At 44.2% G+C, this 21,205-nt stretch overlaps 1 protein-coding gene across 1 annotated transcript in view; it reads right to left on the reverse strand.

Moving 5' to 3' along the window:
* acvr2ab (activin A receptor type 2Ab) overlaps positions 1-19,413 on the reverse strand; it is a 41,301-nt gene extending 21,888 nt beyond the window's left edge. Inside the window, exons 1-3 of the mRNA XM_019260813.2 lie at positions 18,446-19,413; positions 1,328-1,535; positions 159-292 (exon numbers count right to left, since the gene is read on the reverse strand). Of these exons, the coding sequence (XP_019116358.1) occupies positions 159-292; positions 1,328-1,535; positions 18,446-18,500 (397 nt within the window). The 5' untranslated portion in view covers positions 18,501-19,413. The remainder of the gene's footprint in view (positions 1-158; positions 293-1,327; positions 1,536-18,445) is intronic.
* Positions 19,414-21,205: the final 1,792 nt, after the last annotated feature.

The following is a 21,205-nucleotide window of genomic DNA, read 5'->3' on the forward strand; positions in this document are numbered from 1 at the left end:
ACATCACACACTTAGTGGAGGACTACCTCTTCAAAATAAAAGCCTGGATTTTCTCATCTTTTTTGACACATCTGACTCGACGTGAACTCGTCCCACTGCTGCTCAGAAAGGCGTGGCTGCAACACAAACAAAGCCGTGTTGACGGACAGTGTACATACTGTAGGCGGTGGACTGGTGCGTGTTGGTCTGTGGCGGCACTTCAGGGGCGTACAGGAACCTCTCGTTGCACATGTTGCCTTCACAGCAGCAGAAGTAGACGTCGGGAGTCTCCTTCCTCTCCACGCACTCATTACTGCAGAGGACACAGAGGTGGGAATTAGAAAACAACCGCAAGAGGACATGGAAGCAATTTCAGCTTTTAAAGAACGATCACACACAAAGTTTCTAAAAAGCATTTGGACCCCCCCTCCCTTCCTCGCCGTGAAAGTAAAACATTTATAAAATAACTCCTACGCACGCCAGTGCACTCACATGCACACACACACACGTGTACGCTAACAATCACACACACTCACTCTCTCTTTCACACTCACACAGTCATCAGATAAAAGCCAAAGGAAGTGGCAGCCGCCCTCGACTTGCTCTGGCCTCTCCAGGGAGGCGAGGCGGCGCCGTCTGAGCAGAGGTACCCAAACTGTGCGGGCTGCAGATTCTACAGCAACTTTATCGCTTCGGGAATCAAACGAAAACACAAGAAGAACCGGCTCAAACCAGCATCTGATGCCAAGTTGATGTTCTAGCAAGGAAGGAACTATAATAATACCCATCTATTAATATCTGTTTACTGTTCAGGGCTTGGATACATCAGGTTGAATCCATTCTGAGTGGAGATTCACAGAGTCATTTATATTTCCCTGGTCTGCTGTAACTAAAAATGTAGCCTTGTGCAGGTCATTGAGATGGTGAAGCACACACAGGGACAAAATAACGGCGCTCAGGGTGTTTTGAAGCGCGCTCAAAGTTGTGCATTCCTCATAATATCCTGCCTTTGGCTGCTTTCTGTCACAAATTAATAAACCGAACCGTAATTAAGATTAAACATGTTCGTTTGCCTGTGCTCATGGAGAGGACGAAGGCATTGGTATTTCGAAATACTTTTTTAAATGACTGAGTTCAGCTTGTGCAACTGCATGAGTTAAGAGTTTTCTGTCAGCGGCGTGTTGAAATGACGACCCAAACTTCCTGTGAAATCAAGATTAGATTTGTTTCATCATGCTGAAAGGTTATCTGCAGGTCACCGAAGGCCAAATGTGAGACATTTGAGGAACTTTAAAACGCTGCAATAATGAAGAAGAAAAAACTAAAAGCTCCTACGCTTCCTGCGTACCTGTCGTAGCAGTTGACGTCGTCCAGCCAGCAGCCTTGCTTGACGACCTCCACGGTGCCGGAGACGTTCTTCCACGTGGCGAAGCAGTGCCGCCGTTTGTTTTCCTCGCCGTAGCACGGCTCGATGCCGCTGCGGTTGGTGCGCTCCTTCTCCCAGCTGGAGTTGTAGTAGGCGCACTCCTGCGTCTCCGAGCGACCCAGGATGGCACCTGGATGGGGACGGAGAGGACGCTGTTAAAGACGGCGGGTCTCTTTTCTGGGTGAGGTAAAGGTTGAATATAAAAATCGGATCAAACGTTTTGCCAGGTAAACCTTCAGAAAGCAGCGGATTTATAAGCCGCCGTGGCTGGAAGAAGTTATTTTCACTGACGGAGAATTTAGTTTTGTATCAATAACTGGTGGAAGGACATGTCTTAACAACCTCAAAGTATGAGATACAGTCAAGCTGTAAAATATTTAGTAATAATAAAACTCGCTTCTTTTTTATCAGTTCCCAAGTGCTTTAGAGTCAATACACCAATGAAAAATGAAAGCTTTTCTACGATGAACAATAAAAAGCAGCCAGGCATGGCAGAGAAAATAAGGTTATGGAGCAGAAGCGGATCCTGTTCGCAAACAACTGGAGAGAGCCAATCGACTTCCCTCCCCCGCCAAAATAAAGGAGACTCTGATTTCCTGCGGATGATTGCGGGCAAGCAGCTTTTCGCAAACCGATATCCAGGGGAAAATACTGCATGACAGCTTGTCAGTTTAGCGTTTCTGCTGCCGCCTCTCATCACCTGTCAGGGAGTTAGTCCAGTTTAGACTGCTGACAAGACTGAAGATAGTCACCCCCCCCCCCCTCTTCCATCCTGGCGCTTGCAAACCAAACGGTTGAGACGCGCAGGAAACCAGGATTTGCACCCTTTGAATCATTCTGCTGCTGCTCCTCAAGGTGCGATATATAGGTTCTGGTGTCAAGGTGTTTTTTTTTCCCCTCTCTCGGATATTTCTGCTGAAAACTCGCACATCACAGCCGGCCTATTCCTCTCTATTGTGTGAAAAAACAGACCATCATGCCCTGGAAAATGAAAGTGCACGTGTGTCCCAAACGGTTGTGAACTTCCTCAGGCTGCTGATGTAAGAAATGTGCCTGCAGCCCTGATCATGCAACATGCCTGCTTAATGTTGAGTAAATATTTAAATGGTACATGATGCCCCGGGGTTCATGTACCGTAACGTGTGTCCGTCATATCCTTTTGCTGGAGTTCTAATGTATAATTATGAGTGTTGGTGAATCTATTTAAAGCCTGTCAGATGAAAACAGTCGAAGAAACCCTCCTGGGCAACAACTCTTGACTTTATTGTTGCTTTTAATGTCTCAAGAGCTGCGTAAATTAACGGAACAACGCGGCTCACGGCGGCTTCCAGAGAATTAGGGCTTAGCTTGCATAATGGAGGTTACCTTTGTGTCTTTCAATAAAATGGCTGCTTAAGTAAAGCCAGTTAATGCCAACCCTGAACCCTGGAAGCGCCGCAGGTCTCTTTTCAAAAACGGCATTAGCAGCTGCGAATGGAAAAGAGAGGAGGACTTCGCCTTGTGGGCGAGGAGGAGGTCACTCCGCTTCTCAGCGCCGCTGACGGCATTTTTCTCTCGTCGAGTCCATTTCCCACGAAGCCCCAAAACTATTTCACAGCAACAGGTGCGACTGTGAGCTGTCGCTTTGTGCGATCGAGAGCAAATAGCCCGGCGCGAAGAGAGAGAGGGGGAGGAAAACACGTCCGCCCTGATGAATGAGTGCGGCTCCGAGCCGGCTTGCAGTGTGTTGGAATAATTGTTGCGCATGTGTTGCAAAGATTAACACAAGTAAACAGACACACAAGACTGTATTGTATCAGCTCGTGGAAAAAAAAAAGAGCATTTGCCTAAACATGCATATAAGCATTAATAACGCAGCGGGGGAGATGACATCATCTGACATCTGAGGTTCATGTGGTTTTAATTTCACTCCCTCCTACAGACTCTTTGAAAAACGCCTTTAATCACTTTCTAGACTTGTTCTTAAATTGTAAACTTTGTTGATTCAAGTAAAAACACATATTTGACGACACCGGCTGCATGTGTGGAAGAAGAAAAATTGCTGCTGGAGCTGGCACAAAAAGGAAAATTAACTCTTTTATTATTGCTTTAAGCCAGGAGGCCCCTTGAGCTTAAATCTGCAGGAAGGATTAGGCGTGAGGAAGAAATTGAACAAATTCAACGCCGTTAAGGAAACAATGCTGCGGCATTAAACTCAAGAGGCTCTAGATATCCCATCAGAGCTCCAACCACATCTGGAGGTATAGAAAAAGATGTTCTGCTGTGACCGGTGACAGCAATATTTTCCAACCACAGACCACCTGAAGGCAACAAAAGATAAGGAAACAGGTTTCGTGTCCTCAAATAACCTGACTGTCCCGGCCTGTGTTTGCTAAGTTTATCCACTCCATCAGAGCCTTTCAGCAGTTTAAGTGTCCGCTGCATGGCGCCTCGTTTCTACTCTTCCCGGATGGGGGATGAATGCATCGCTCCCTCCGCTCGACCCTCGCGGGAGCTGAAGGCGATAATTACGGAGAGGTATGTGGAGGTAAAGCGGAGGGTTAGCTCATTAGCCACTTCTGGTGTGACGGCATTAGACATGCTAGCGCCGATCCCCACGGACGTCACGTCGAGGTGCTCGGCGCATTTCGCATTTCCATTTTACTCAGGAGTGATTTACAACGAATGCGGCAGAGGGATAAGCCACGATTGCCTGCATCAACTTCATTACAAGCGGCTCATTATAATGAGCGGGACAGAGAAAGCAGGTGAAGCACAAGATAATGTAGATTTTAGTCTCTCTCTAAACACGTAGAAACATTGAAAAAAAAAAAGGTGTAATATTGTAATACAAGCCATACTTTACAACAGCAGGGCAACTAATGATTGTTTTTGAATGATTAATGTGCAGATTTGGTCATTTAGTCCATTCATTTTCTTGGCTATGATGTCTCACAGTCCTAAAGCCAAAAATACTAAATCATATTTACACAGCAAAGCATCCAATCCTCACACCCGAGGAGCAGAAACCAGAAAACGTTTGGGTTTTTTTCTGCTTGGAAAACGACCAAAAAGTTGAATTTAAATGACCAATAAATATATGTCAATCAACTAATTGATTTATTGACTAATAGCTGCAGGTTTAGTTACTGATATATGCGTGGTTGGGTGGAAACCATCATCCTCTGAGCCAAGAGATGAAGTTTACAGTGTAAGACAAACATAACCTTACGTGAATTGTCCATAAGGTGATGCATTTCCAAATATGACAGTGCTCGAATTTGAAAAAAGCCAGACAAAAAGCCTGCCGTGTTTGTTCTCCAGCCAAGGCAAGCTCAACAGCTCCATTGATAACGCCTCCATTCAGGTATTACGCCGCGTGACAAAGAGCCATGTGAACTGCAAACACAGCGCTCCGTTGTAAATACAGCCGTTAAGAGCCCAAATCAATCACATCTCTGAAACGAGGTGACAGTACAGGACGGCTGCCTATAGCGCCGTGTGCCAAAGGTGGGCAGGAGCTGCCTGGCAGTATTGCGGATATAAAGCAGAGAAATCAATCTTCTGACTAAGTCGCAACACAGAGTTCACTAAAGAGGATAATGTCACCGAGTGCAGAGCCTACACGAGCGATTGTGCAAGGACATACAATAGGGCTTCCACCCACAAGCACACATCCAGGCAATAAAGAGAGAAGCCTCTTTGTCTCCGGAAGATATTTCACGCATTGGGAATGTCAAACGTGAGTGGCACAATCTCACTTTGTTTGGCGTAATAAGGTGAAAGATCGAGAAAGAAATGCGCCGCTGTGGCGACTGTGGTCGCTTTCCGTTAATGGAAGGTCACGATCTTCGCAACGACGCGAGGAACATATTTAATTCAAAACAAGCTGAAGAGAAAAATAGGTGAACGAAACAAAGGAGGGACATGACAAAAAGGTGGGAAAATGCAATGCTATTGAGTCTTCATCAACATGTCTTGTTTATTGCCTGTTTACCCCCACATGAGCAGCTCTTGTGGGGGTAAACGGGCAAAGAAAACATCCATTTAAACTTCATGGAGTCCATGCAGAGCTGCATCACTGCGAGGCCACTTTGGAGAACAATAAACCAAAGCGTTTTTGTGACATTTAATTGCTCGGCTCCCTCAAAAGGGAAGCTTTGTCTTTGCGTCATCAAGATGAGGATTTGCTCACAAGGGACAAGAGTCTTCCAATAGTTGTATAATCAGTCACCTTACAAAATGCACATTTTTTTCCCCTCCTACACAGCTTCCTTTCTTCTCGTGAAATGAAATGACCACATTGCATTTCATAGAGGCTCCTTTCTCTCTTCCAGCCATACAAGAGATTTATCAAGGTTAACCACGACCTACTTTAGCTGCGGACATTTCAGCAATGCCTCCCCTGCACAACGTCTAAACACCCGACCCACTTCTCAATCCACTGGGGCTTTGTTTTTTTTTTCTGCTCCTCACCCCTTGCTAGCTGCCTGGTGGCTCTGAAAAATTCACTCTGACATTTTAATTTTTACATTTTGGGCATTTTAGCTGATGCTCTTTTCCACAGTGGTTTAAACTCCATACCAAACTCGCAAAGGAATAAACTGTAAGGGTGCAACATATTCTTGCAAACACAGAATAATCAGATAAGGAAATAAGACCACGATTTTTTTTAAAGATGTGCAAACAGGAGATTTGATTCACTAGAGATAGTATACGAGGATGAAACAATCTCATTTACTTGTTAACTCAGAGATGTTGCGACTGGAAGGAATGACTGATTACCTGCAGCCGGCTCTGAAAATTCAATCTTTTGTCGGCCAAGAGGTCGTGTAAGGTAGAGGCAATGCAGAGAACTTGAATCTGACAGAGAGAGGGACACAGAGTTCATACTTTCCCCTTTGGTAACGAGATGTGGTGGACTTGAAGGCTGGCTGACATATCGCTACCTGTTGTCCCCAGTTGACCTGAAGCTGAAGCAGGACACCATATCCACAAGGTCTAAAAGTTCAAATGTTCCATTTTAATGCGTGCCGAGCAAATTAGCAGCTATGTTAAATGATTAATTTCCGTTGGGTCAAATTTTTTGTCTTTTAGGAGCTCTGATTTAAAGATAGAGTCAAGATACCGGTATAACATGAAACTAGAAGAGCTCAGGCAAACAAAAAACATATCATGTTGGGAATGGAAACAACACTCAAGAGTCAGCTATTTTCAAAAGGTGTCCTTCGATCTCTCACCAGGAGATACGAAATACCAACATGAAGTTTTCTAAGGTGTTTCTCTGTTTTATATACTATCCAGTGTTCCAGCTCCTCCTGGGGGATCTCGAGGCGTTCCCAGTTGGGAACACCTCCAAAGGAAAGCGCCCAGGAGGCATTTTTGATCAGATCCCCGAACCACATCAGTGCAAAAGGAGCAGCGGTTCAACTCTGAGCTCCCTCTGGATGTCTGAGCTCCTCATCCTATCACTGCAACCCAGTGAAGGAAGCTCAATTCGGTATCCGCAATCTTAATAATACTAGGTTTGTAATACTACGAGGCCAACATGAACATGGTCTTAGAGCTGAAAGTTTAAATACAGCAAGAGAAAGAGTTTCAAAAGTCTATTTTATCTTTTTATGGTCCTCAAAGAGCTGAGAGCTTTTTTTTTTAAAAGTCCCATGATACAAAGTTTGGGTTTCAGAAGCCCACTCTGTTATTGGTTGTTTCCATCATTTCTCTCCCAATCTCTCTTCAATTTTGTAACATGACCATAAGCAGTATCTCCTCCAAGCATTCCCTTTCATGAGAAGAGCTGAGTAATAGCACAAATTCACTTTCTTACTCAAATGACAGGCTCTCTCTCTCTCTCCAAACCACTGCTTCTATCTAAAATACAAGCCAGACTTCCAAAGAGGGAACAGAAATCACAAGGGAGAGCTACATCAGATCCTGTGAATTGGTGCATGTCTCTATATTAGCGAAGTGAGAGGGCCACAAGGTAGGAGCCACGCAGCAGAGCAGTTCTGGTCTGATCTGCGGCCAGGCCAGTGAGGTGCATGCTGGGTGGGAAATGACCACCAGCCACCTGCCAAATGTTACAGAAATTTCGACGAAGACAGTTTGGCGGGAAGCCAGCGAACGCCCAGGGGGGTTCACTCGCTCGCTCTACTCCAAAACTGAAGCTGGAGAAACACAAAGTGTCTGATTAGTTTAGGAAACCTTGAGCTTGTGTGGCAGGTAGCGAAAAAACTGTTTTGTTTGACTGTAAAGAGAAATTATAACACCTGCCAAAGGGGTCACAGTTTAGAACGCAAATCATATCTTCATATAAATAAATGTATACTTGGCTTGCCTCCATTGCCGGTTGTATTAACACCACTATGATCCGACCTGTACTGTGTACAAAAAAGCTTTTCAATTTGCTCCTCTGAACACACTGATAGCTTTTTCCTTAGGAAGTAATGCCTTCACGTTTCTGGTTTCACTGACAGGTGATCTCTGGGTCGTGTGCCGTGGGAACACCGCAAGCTTAGCTCCAAAAAAGTGCAAGAAAAAAATGCAAGGAGTTGGGAAAAAAAGACGTGAAATGTCACAGATGGGTTTATTATCAGTCGCTAATTGCATTAAAATGTGACATTTCAGACTCGAGAAGCGTCCGTCAACTGCTGAGGAATACATGGACTAATATCAAATTTCCTCTCTGTTGCCGGTCACAGAAGCAGCCTGTGCTGCGCTCTCTGCTCTGTAGCCTCATAATGAAGTGGCATTTTGGCGGGCCAGGCCTGCACTCGGCACTGCGTGCACCGAAGTAGGTAAACAACTCATTCATCAAGGCTTTTTTTGTGTGCCTGCCAGGAGCGGGGATTGTTCGTTATGATGGAATTTGTTCTAAGGATCAACTTATCATCTGCGTCCGGGGCCGAGATGAAATAGATTTGAGGTGATGTATGGTTGTTATGGGCGCTGGTTTGTGTGGGAATACATGCGACTGGCACTAAAAAACAAATGTGAAGGATGATTTTTAAACAGCGCTGAATAAAGAAGTTAGGCTGAGGCCATGGGTCAAAATGCTGTCTGCAGAGCCGGCCTCTTGGCTTGCCAGCAATGCTTGTTGTTGCTACTGATGCAATTTGACACTCCTCCCCCACAGAACTGATTCAAGGCACGACTAAATACAGCTTTTGCGTGTGTGAAAAACCGCATGCATTCAGTAGAAAACTTCTAATTATAGTAGTGCTAACACCTTGCTGCACCCATTGAATAAAAAGCAGTGATGACGTGTGAAAGAGAAGAAACAGTCTTCCACAGATCCTGCAAATATTCTGCACTAGTTCTGTCATGTTGTGCAATAGAGGAGTAGAAGAAGCAGTCAAGAGTGTGTGTGTGTGTATGTTGGGAAGATACGGAGGGAGGGAAACTGAAAGATCTGACGTGGCTTTGGGGTCAAGTCGGGCCGCGCGACGAAATTTTGGAAGCTGTCAGGCTCGGATCGGGTCTAAACAAGCAGCTTTACCTCAGCTGAACTTCTTCTATCAAGGTGGCTTATTAAACGATATGTCTCTAATACTTATTAGTATATATAAAAGACAGATGACGCGTCAAAATAGTTAAAACATTCTGGATGCAGCTGCTTCTATCTTGCGCTGGTGACGCCATTTGGAGCAATCAGGGTTGGCGTCAATCATGACGCAATCGAGCATCAAATAACTAAAACCAAAACTAGCACAAAAAATGAACACCAACAGCGTGGGGGACGAGAGTGACCAAAAACTTGCAACAGAGCAAGAAAGAATGTTGAAACATCCTGAGGGAGTGGGTGCTGATCCAAGCATTAACTGAGAGATTACGCTAGAAGAGAGAGAGAAAAAAAAAAAACACAAATCGTTTTAATAGCTTTTCCATATCTGACCTCTCCTTTCTGCACCACCGCCATCAATCCTTTCACTGGAGAAACGTGGGCACTGCCAGCTAGAAATGCATCCCACCGTTTTCCTTTAGGGGAGCTCCTGGCCGGCTTGGATAAAGATTTTTTTTTTTCACATCTACAGCTATTTGACATCTCAGGTGTTAGCAGGTGGGGAGATTACCACCTGAGTGCACACTGTTTGGGATTGGAAGTCGGGATTGGTTGGAAGATAGTCTTAGTGCCTCATCACTGGTTGGAAATAATCATAAAAATGATTAGAGGGGATGTTTGGGGCTATCCAAACACAGATTACTTTTGTTCTTTGGGTGAAATAAGTTGTAGCATTACATTCATATTTCTCCAGCCTGAGTGGTAATCTTGTTGCTGTGGCTGAATGAATAGAGAGGTAACAGTCTAGTCTGTGCACAGAGACGCTCACAGCCAGACAGTATTTTACAGTAGACAAGTCATTTCACAGAGCTGCCTGGGTCTCGCTGGAGTCCAGCGTTAATGCTCAATCTGATGGGTGTCGTGACATGGCAGAGGTGGTCGGGTTGGCTGGGGTGAGCTGGTCACAAAGGCTGCACTCTTTCCGTGGGCAGGAGGAGGGCACATGGTGGTGGTGGTGGTAGGAGGTGGAGATGGGGAGGGGTGGGCATTAAAAACCACAGCACTCAGCAACTGAATCCAATCCCTTTAATCCCCACTGGTATGCGCGAGCGACAAACGCCCATTGGTCTCCGCCTCAATTAGCGCTGATGGAGCCCGGTTGCCGGACGGGTCAGGAGAAAGAGAGAGAGAGACAGAGAGAGAGAGAGAGAGAGCGCCTGGGTTCCTCTCGCCGTGAACCGACTGTACCGTTTGCACAAGGAGCGCATACCAGCGTAGCCCCGTGGTCCTCGTGTGTAATGGGCTGCAGTCAGCCACTGCATACCGTACATTCTTTACAGAACGAGCAATTTAAAACTCCTCGTTATCTCTCGTGGGGTACTGTATAAGGATCTGCAACCCAACCACCACCACCTCCAGCTCCAGCTAAACCCCCCACTATCCCATCTATGCTTGAATTGTTTGGATTTATTTGAAGGGTGTGTTAAGTGCCACTTGGGCTTAAAGCTGAACTGTGTACTGAGTTTGCAGTGACATTGCAATAGCACCAAAGCCTGCCTGTAGCATGGGCATTTCAATTTATATTTATTTTTTTTAAACAAGAAATCAATGAGAAGAGAACCGAGGGAGTGGGGGGGAGGCGCAGAGACGGAGACTATTACATATATATGAGGAGACTGGTCCTTTGTGAATCCAGCAGGAGATATTTTCCATAATCCACCGCTGTAAAGCTATTGAATCTGCTCCGAGCGCCCATCACAAGGTAATGCAGAAATTGAATCTGCTCCGAGCGCCCATCACAAGGTAATGCAGAAAAAAAAAAAAGCATGACGGTTCATACTGCGAATACCTTTCCTGTCAGTGTAATCAAAATATGATATCGGGTTCACCTTCTGCAGCTTTGCTTTCACTAGAAACCAAAAGAGGAGAGAGAGTCTGAAAGTGTACAGAAATACACTGTGTGGTCAAGGTTAGCCCACACTAGATCACAGCCTGCTGCTGCTGCTGATGATGATGATGATGTGTGTAAGTAATGCGCCGCCCCTTTCGTGAGTCATCTCACGTGGGCCACCTCCAAGACATGTTGTCTGCCGTTCAATTATGTTCACTGTTTGCACTCGCCGGCTTCGCATTTGTACAAGACAAACCTAAAATGTTGGGAGTCAATAAACCCCCCCACCCCCTCTCCTCGTCTCTTTCATCCATCCAGACGTCAGACGACCTCGCTGACTCCTGGCTCGTCTTTATATTTAGTGTAAACTAATGACGCATACTGGTCACGAGGCCCCTCAAGGCCAAAATAAAACACCAACACTTGTGTATTTTTAATTGAGATTATATTACAGGTGCAGTAAGCTAAGAATTTGCCTTCCCTCGATACAGAGGATAACTATAATCTATCTGCAGAGCTTCTAGTTTTGTTTATCAATACCAATGATAGAGATTTCAAAACTCCCCTTCCTGTTAGTTGTCCTCGGGAAGAAAAACTTGTCAAACCTTAAGAGGTTTTCAAGACTGAACAGATCCCCCCTCTTCACCTCACTGGCAATTGAGACGGTGGTTTGAGCTACAAGTGAGCCAGCAGAAAACAAGTCAGCTACAAGAGCTGAAAACAGGCTTCTTTTCAAGCACTTTCAAGGCGCCCAAACGAAGGATTCTCAGTCTCTGCGAGCCTTTTTCATCAGATCTGAATCAATGAATGTTCTCTGCATCCACTTTGTATGTTTTATTCATGATTATCCAACGCCTGCAGAAGACGACGGATAAGATGTTTTCACGAGTGATCGTGTCGATGAAACGCCAAGAAGATGTTTTAAAAAACACCTTGAGAACATAGTGGTTAAATTAAGCATTTTCCAGACTTTCAAGGCTTTGTACGAGCCCTTGTGAATCTTGTATTCAAGGCCGGTCCTCTTTTGGGTTTCTGTCCTGATCTACATGCTTTCAGTTCTTCTAAATGGGTTATTGTGACAATTACAGCCGAATAAATGTCACACCAAAGATCTGTTGTTTCCGCAGCTCACACAAATGTCCTAAATGACATTTGAGGTTTATTAGATAGTGACAACAGCAATAACAGCGGGATAATGAGCCCCGCAACATCACGAGCGAACAGCGTTCACCCCCAACCTGCCGAGTCCCGGAGACAACCATCACCCTTTAGTGGTTTTGGTGATAAGAGGTTAGAGCGACCTTCATGACAAGCGAGGAATCTTGGCAAGAGATGGACGAAGACGAAGAGGAGAAGGAGGAGGAAGGAGGGGAGCGTAAAGCAGGCGAGGACCCTTGAGAGAGCCTGAAACAAGAGCATGATGAATGTACAGCTCGCAGTTTTTAATCAAGGATCAAAGCAGGGCCTCGCCGTCTGAGCAGCCAGTCTGTCTAGACTGAAACTCTCCCAAGCACATAAAGCAACATCTGCAGGATGCATTAATTACAGTAAAGGACTGTTCTGGACCGGTTCTCTTGGGGATCGACACATCAAGTGGTCTAGACTAGGATAAAACACTTCTGTATATATGAATAGTTTATCCAGAAAGCGATTTTAAGGCTCAATCATCGGCGAATATCCCAAAACAAAAAAAAACACCGCACTAAAGGTGGTGAGGTTTTTTTTTGTTTTTCCCCCCCAACCCTGAACTTACTATCTTCCCTATCATTTGTTTTAATTTGAGTCTGTGATGGTTACAGGGGCAATTCATCGACTTCCCATTACAGAGGTGCGCTCGCTCTGCATTTACATTTTAGGCTTTTAGCTGATGCTCTTATCTGGCGTGACTTACAATAAGCTGAGCAGGTAGAGTTCTGCTCAAGGACGCGCTGACAAGATGAAAGCCTGTAGCGGATGTCTAACATCTGACCTTTTTCGGTTACGAGGCGGACTCCGCGGCCTCTCTTCGGCCTCCTACGGCGACACGGTTAATCAGGTATAAATCCCAAGTATAATCAGAGGAGCTCTTCCTCACTCATCGGAGTATTTAGACGCAAAAAAAAGGTCAAGAGAATAAACGCTCTAGAAATGATTAATACCTCTAATCATAATATTGAGCTGAATAATCAGGATCAGACTTTTAGCCAGGGACTTGAGCCGTCTTCCAAGCCCACACCTCTGCTTCCTCACAGGAGGTGAAAGCTCAATTAAATATGTATGTTATTTTAGTCCCTTCGCTGCCTCTACACCGCTGATATAAAAAGACTCGGAGCCTTTCAGCATTTGCAAATAATCCTTCGCATTTGCTTTGACCTGTCTGGAGGATCCCGAGATTTACTGCATGAGATGGTGTCAGCCTCCGAAAAGTACACTGAACTGGCTTTCCGATGATCACCTCCAATTACTTAATCTGCGTGGTGCTTTTCCAGTGTATTGTCCTATGTGGAAATACTCAGCCCGTTGATGCCGGGAACAGGTTGAAACAAATCGCTGCGAGCTGAAGAAAATCCCCCAAATAGCAATTATGGTGTTTTGATGATTCTTAATTGTAGTGAAAGTTTAGATAGACACTCATGTGGTGAGTGTGTTTTAAGAGGCCTTGGGGTGTCGCAATCTGATCAAACATTATTGTGTAATTTAAAAAAAAAGAAAAAAAGAAAAAAGGTCACGTCATGTTTTGTTTTTTTTACACGATCAATCGCAAAACACGGAGATAGTGATCGGAACTGGAGTTGATTGAAAGTTCACCACAAGAAAAAAACAAAAAGTTTTGGCATGTTTTTTTGGGGTCGATGGTCGGCTCCAAAGTCCTTGTTTAGTAGATTATTGCTGACTTCCACCTTAAAGAAACACCGTAACGCATTAAAACTGCAATTCTCCTCATAATAAACATAATTATGCAGAATACACACACACACACAAAACCATGTTGCCTCAAGTGTGCAGGGAGCACGAAACACCTGGCCCGTGCTCTAAATTTAACCAGTGCTCTGACTGGTTGGAGGGTCATAATTTCCCCAGCCGAAATCCGGCGACACGCTGTGTCTGGTCACCATTTTACCTCCGCGAACATGAACCCGGCGCTTGTTTTTATGATGTTAAAGCACAGAATGATACACGGCCCTGGAAGGAAGCAGTCTGACTAGTTGGACCCGATGGGAAATCGAGGCTACATCTGGCCTTAACAAATACACCTGTGCTTTTTCGGAGCCTAATGCATAATGCAAGAGAACATATTAGAAATAGATAGGGACGGGGGAGGGAGGGGGGCAGAGCTGGTAGCCGGCCTCTGGCCACTGTAGGAAACACCCAAAACACTGCAGCAGAAGGGTACAGGATGCTCAGGAGGAGTGGTTGTGTCACAATGTAGTGAAGGATTACAAACCTTGTGTGTTTTTTATGTGATTCAGGCCACGTTTCCTGCTGGATTTACACTTTTTTTTAAAGCAGTTATATGTTTACAAGACATGTAAGGAAGCTCCGATAGAGCGGCTGTGTCGTGGTTTTTTAGGTAAATGAATAATCAACCCAGCCAATCAGAGTAAACATTAGTTGTAGTCAGCTATTCGGATTTTTAATGACAGTTTTATTTTTTCTTGTGTTCAAAGTGTATCTGGGTTTGTAGTTAAATAGTATAGTAACTCTGTGTGTGTGTGTGTGTGTGTGTGGAGGTCAGGGGATGCCATCTGCAAAGGCAACGTTTTCACCTTGTATTGAATCGTACTTGAATGATTAACAACACAAAAACATTTGAATCAACTGTGAAAAGACTTGTCAGTTACACCTCCAATTTTAAAGGTCAGGTCTTTTTTTTTTTTTAGCTTGTTCATGTTACAAAGTCGACAAGATTTTTTTTAACATTTCGAGGAAAAGAATCAGATAATTAACTGCGTGTCAGGAGGGAAACGTCTGATTCAATCCTCCGCGGGGAGGTCAAAGGTCAGGGTCGGCTGTAAAACGCCGCCTTCCTCAAAAACAGTCGGTGACAGAGAGGCTTAAGCCGGTGCCAGGGAAGTCAACCAACTCGGGCCGGTTAATGCGAGCGGTAAATGTTAGCTTTCCCCGGTTCAATGGGACAGAACGCCCAGAGACCCTGCTGGTCTGATGATCGACCAGAGTTCAGATCCCGTTTCAAGTTGAGTTTGATGTGTAGCAGAGCTGAAACTGAATCATCAGATCTGTTGTGCTGCTGAGGATTAAAAAAAAAAACCCAGAGCTGCTTCATCCTCGCCATATTGATGTAACCTTACACTGGTGTGGAAGAGGATCAATGTCTGTGTGAAACTGCTGCAGTGTACAAAAAAGCAGGCCAAATGTGAAGGCAGAGCATGAGACTTGACTTCTATACATCTATCAACTATACATGCACAAATCTACAAAGACAAACACTTTGACTCTGGAGAACGACCTCTGCAGCCGCTGGTTGATTGCTCGGGTTGCATTCACATCAGGAGACACAGGACGAGGGCTTGTTGCTTCGACTCGGACCAATTTATACTCATTAACTCGTCAGAGAAAATGTGACGCTCGTGGGGTCGAACGGTCAAGTGACAGGCAAATATTGCCGTTACTAACCACGCAAGGAGTACAGCTTGCATAATTGGCTTGTTTATCGTTCACTGTGTTGACACACTGGCGCTGAAATGAAATCTTCGCCACATGTCTGATTTTTTTGTATCAGCCTTCAGCTCGGCTCTGCACTGAATCTGACATCTGGATGCGAACGTGCCACAACTTATGAGGCAGCACGGTAAATATTTACCAATTTGCAGTTGGAGCTCACATGAGATCTGAGGCAGAGGTCGCCCTTTCGAGCGGATGACCCGGGTTCAACGCGCGCCCGCCGCCGAGTCACATTATCAGTTTGTTGGAAGTGAAATGCCACTTTCCACTTCAGCAGAGGGGTCTTTTCTTTTTTTTTTTCAAGTTGCAAAACTTAACACAAGAAGCCCATTTACTATCCTGTCACATCAACACTTTGGCAGACAACCTTGACCCGCCATGTGTTACGGCAGCGCTCAGACATGCCAGCATGGATCACAACACTGGGCAGCTGCTGAATGCAACATTAAACCAGGTCAAATATCACATTTCTGACGCTTTTTTCTGCAGGTTTTTTTTTTGTGTGAACACAGACACCTCCTGTGCCAAAAGAAACGCAGAGTACAACAATGAGTTAGGTCGGATTTTAAGGCTATTAAGATTAATCTATCAAAGCAAAAATACTGACCAATGTGGACGATAACGTGATTATTTAGAGCTAAAACTATGTTTTTTCAGCGTGACACGATAACTTATAGATTCACATTTTTGCCTTTTAGAAGATTTGTTGTAGTTTACGCACAGCTGAGGGTGAGACAGGCTCAGATGTAGTGAGCAAAGACGGATGATTTAACATCACTGCAGTTCAAGAAAGTTCACACTCTTTAAATATTCTTTTTTTTTAAATTAAAAACATACTTTGGCCTCCGTAGAACAAAAATGTCGTATGTTTTGCATGAGTCGAAATAAATATTAATGTCTTTGACTGATGATTTGTCAGCTTCGTTGAATCTCTTTCTTAAAAAGGTCAGAAAGTGGCAACAATCGCACGTTCACAGAGTCTATCGGGATATTTTCTAATTGCTTTTTTTGTTAAATATGCCAATTTATGATCATGCGAGATGAACTAAAACGTTCCTGGCGTCATTTCATCACTTCCTGCCTGGTGGAACGTCCTAAACCCGACCGCAGGACTTGATTTAAACAACCTAAAATCAATTTTAAAATAAAAAAAACACAGTTTTTCTTGAGTTGTGAGTTGCAGTTTATATAACCTGAATAATAATAATTTTTAAAGAAAACAAACGTCAGTGTTATCTTGGATTTTTTTTTGGCATGTGTCGCAATAGGCCTCATCAAATCAAACCTCTCCGGGCTAAGTGCCCTGCCCTTATCAGACGGATCGTCTTGAGCTGTGCCAATTCAACTTGGATTTCATAAAAGGATTATGATTCCACCTCGAGTGGGAACCATTCATTCCCCCCTCCCACTTCAGACAGTAATGAGCGAGTGGAATAATCATCTGCTGCTCTGTGAAACACAGAGACCACCTGGCTTACACTAACTAACCCCAACTATTACCGTATTTGAGAAGCCTTTTCATTTCTCCTCAAAGACACTCCAGGGCTCATTGTACAAAAAAAAAAAAAAGGACAATTCCAGCACGCTTTCCGACTCGTTTTACCTTCATACGAGCAGCTTTTATATTGGGATATTTTAGAAGCCAGGTCGTTCAAACCGGTTGCACAAGCACGCAAACAAAAGGCCAACAATGTTTTAAATTTAAATTCAACCTCGCTCCTCGTGAATGCACTTCCTCTTTCATCTCGTACGCAACAACGAGATGAACAAAAGATGCGTTTCCTGTTCTGAACAATTCTTTCAACCCGTATAACTCTGCATCCTGTCAATCACAATCCAGCAAACAGGGAACACAAAGCGGAACCACGGTGAGCCTGTAAAGGTCGGTGGGTTTTACTGTTTGACACCTTTTCTGCATCACAACAACTTCACGTGATGTGCTCCCCCCACCCCCCGCTGGCGTTTTAGACTTCTGGAGGAATGCTGCCTGGTCGTACACGTCACCGTGTACCGTTTTTAGAGTCACGTGACGTGGTGGAACAGGTTCACCGAGGTCCTCGAGGTCCTCGAGGGCGCCAGTATTCCCGAGGTGCATCCACTGGAACATCAAATTTGTACAATTAAACCCAAAACAAACACGTCAAGCTTCGCCGATTCCCTTTTTTAAAATTATTTTACAGTTTCTTCCAGCGTCGCGACGCCTTAAATCAGATCTACCAGTCGCATAACCAACACGCTGAGCACTCTGGGATGGACTCCCTCTCTGCTGATCGTCCACTGACCCTGACGGCATTCATCGTGCGTCCACCCTCTGGGAGACGAAGACACATGAAAGGATGTTGAACAGCCTGTTGACCATTTTCAGTGCTGCGACGCCGACTGAAATGTGCTGGGGAAAAGGTTAAATCCACCTACACCTAGTTCATCCACCCTCTGCTATCTGAAACAAACTTCCTGTGACCTTTTCGAGCCAGTATACCTCTGGATCATTATAGTAACGATGACGTGAGCGAACACGGGAGCTTTTTATGAGGCAGATTCGTAGAGTTATTCGCCTTTTGTTGCTCCCTGATTGAGTTTTAGAGCCTCTCGGTGTGTCTTCCTACTTACATCAGCCTTTATTAATTACATAATTGTCTATACTTGCAAGTTCAGAGGACAAAACAATAAGATTATGCTCATTTTAAACCAGGTCCCCATCTTGTGCTCACTGTTGACATCTGCATCATGTGCATCCACACATGGAGGACGCAAAGAAAAAAAGGGCACCAATAATGAGGCAGAGTGGGATCTCTCCCCCTCTTCCTCCACCTCCTCCACCTCCTCCTCCGCCTCCTTCCTTCCCACAGGGTTTGCATTGCACTGCATTCTCCCAAACACAACGTGCAGCTATTGCATTGCTCTCTGCAGAGGTTGAACAATAAAAGCATTGCATTGCAATCCTCCACAGCTTTGACATTAGCCATGCAGAAACACCACCACCACCACCACCACCCTCCACACCCACCTGAAGAGCAGGAGATGAGGAAAACGGCGAAGGCCAGTTTGGTGGCGTCTCCCATTTTCCATCCGAATGTGATCCTCTGACTTGGAAAGAGAAAAAAAAACAAAAACAAAACAAAAAAATAAAAAAATATCAAAAAAAACAAATGAGTCAAATTAAATGTCTTGCAGCTCAACAGAGCACCGTCTCTGCAGAAAGGACATTTTTAACAAGATGAAAAATTATCCCAGGTGATGCCAGCCTGAAAAAAAAGGCAGAGGAGAGGGGGATGAAGAAGGAGAAGAGGAGGAGGAGGAGGGTCGGTGGTATTTCCAGGTTTTTTTTTTTTTAAAGACAAGCAATGGAGGGCGACTTGTTGGCATTCAAGCCCGGGCTGTCATGTACTTGGCAGGTCTGCAGCATTGTTATGAAGCGACGTGTTCACCTGTGTTCAACCTGTTTCTTTCTCACAGCAGCGGAGCAGCGAGCCGAGCCACAGCCGGGCAGGGCTAACATCCATCGGACTGGAAATCAAGCGCACACCGCTCTCCAATCAAACTTCAGCTTTAAAAAAAATAAAAAAATAAAAAAGGTTGCTGATATATGAGCAAATCCAACCTCCAGACGCGTTAACGGCGTGTTGTTATATTCCGTGTGGAAGCGTCAGTTTGGTCCGACAGTCAGACGGGGCTGCCCGGCCACAACCGGAGCTCAGCCCGCTCCAACGGGGAAACAACCGACTACGAGGCTCCCTCCGGTCCGCTCCAAAGTGTGCCAAACAGCCTCCCCGTCGTCGAAACGACTTCAGCGAACGAGTGCAAACGCTCTCCCGTGGTGGCAGTGGCCCCTAAAGCTGCCGTTAATCCGTGCGGCTAACGCAGCCACCGAGTTTTAAGGACGAGCTGGTTTTTCCCAAGTCCGTCTCCTCCTCGCCTCCTCTGGTCGGGACAATTTCAAGATGGCGTCACCGTCCCGCGTCAAGCTGGCCAAACCGTCAAAGCAAAGCTTCCGGTGAGGTATTTCAAAATAAAATGTTAGCCTACAAGAATAAAACGCAGTATTGTTTTTATTTTATTTTATTTTAATTCATTTAATGGGACCATATACAGTATTAAACATAAACTATTACATTTGTCATTTTTTTTCTGTTGCTTTGTGTGCATATACCTTGCGTGTGTATTGTAGCACTTTGAGATTTGATTCAAATGTAAAGTGCATTATAAATTAAACTTATTAATTATTATTATTATTATTAATTATTATTATTGTTATTATTATTATTATATACGTTTCATCTGCAGTCCCTTCGGCAGACACATTTAAAACATATTACAGCACAATAACAAACAGTACAAAGCAAAAAACAAAACAAAAAAACACACAGGACACACAATACAAAATGTGTGTAAAATATAGCTGATAATGAAGTAAGTTTAATAAATTTGAACCATAAAGTGGGTCGTGTATCGTTACCTAATGTAAAAAACACCCGTGCCCAAAAAAATAAACTTATATTTTAGATTAATACATATTTACATTACATTAAATTAAGGTTTTGCTTGTGTACAAGAATCGTTCTTTCGAGAATAAAACAAACACAGTAATCAAATATACATTTATTTATTTTTTTTGCGATCAAATTTTTATTTTCTTTTTCATTAGGTCCAACAGAAATATTCCAGGGAATACAATAATATCAGTAGGGTAGATTATATAATTGTTTTTTTATTTTTTTTATTTTGGTAACTATTATTTTGAAGGCAGAATCCTTCGTTTCCGGTATTACCACGCCCCTTCTTTAGCCAACTTGATGAAAGTGCTTTACGAGCTGGGGATTGTTTTTAATTCTGGAAGGCTGCTCGTTTTGGACTCCAGCGTGTGCCGGTGCAAGAAAAGAGGGCGGCGTGTTTTAGAGTCGGACATCTTCTCCAACAAATAGAAATAACCCCAAACAATCTCTACCATGCTCTTATCACGTGCATTTGTATTTAAAATGCTATTATAGGCTACAATCTGTGTATTTGTGTGTACAGTATCTGTTATTATTGAGCATAGTGTGTTTTTTTTTAATGTCCAAAATAGACAGAAAAGCTGTGCGGGACATCTTAATGAGCATCCACAGCCAATTATAGTGATGTTTCATGAGGTTTAACCAATAAAATAGATCCTGTTTCAAATCAGCAGCATGCTTCCAACATATAGCCTGTCACTCTATGTAGGTCAACACATATTACACCTACATATGGCCTCATGCTGCAGTTTGAGCTACTACGGTCACATATCAGATTTCAACATGGGTTGGGTGCTCAGTAATAAATGCTGAGAATACCATGAAGTACAGATATAGGCTTGGCCCATTCCCAAATCTGCGTGACACTAATCTCTCTAATAGCATGGAGCAGATCTCCAACCATAAGCGCTGCTAAACGATTAGGAGGTCAAAGGTCTCAGGGGATTTCTCTGCCAAGCTGGAAGCTGAGTCACCTGTTCTATATTGGAGCGTTGGGCTTTCATCTCCAGCAAAACACAAGGCCCTGTACATAGTTTAATGGTCAGACCTTGAGGCACTAACACAAGCCCGGGTGAGGAGTTCAGTTCCTGTAGATGTTATTCCCCTGGCAATGATTTTGAACTTTCAACACGAGTGAACTCACTCTGCAAAGAGCACATCCTGGAAATGTGGAGGATGTGCATCATGTCACAGATTACTCAGCAAAAAATATGAGAAAGCCTCAAACAGATACCATATCAGGACCTTTACGGTCACCAAACCGCTTTATTATT

This window comes from Larimichthys crocea, chromosome XIX, assembly GCF_000972845.2.
Source record: "Larimichthys crocea isolate SSNF chromosome XIX, L_crocea_2.0, whole genome shotgun sequence".
Classification (NCBI taxonomy): domain Eukaryota; kingdom Metazoa; phylum Chordata; class Actinopteri; family Sciaenidae; genus Larimichthys; species Larimichthys crocea.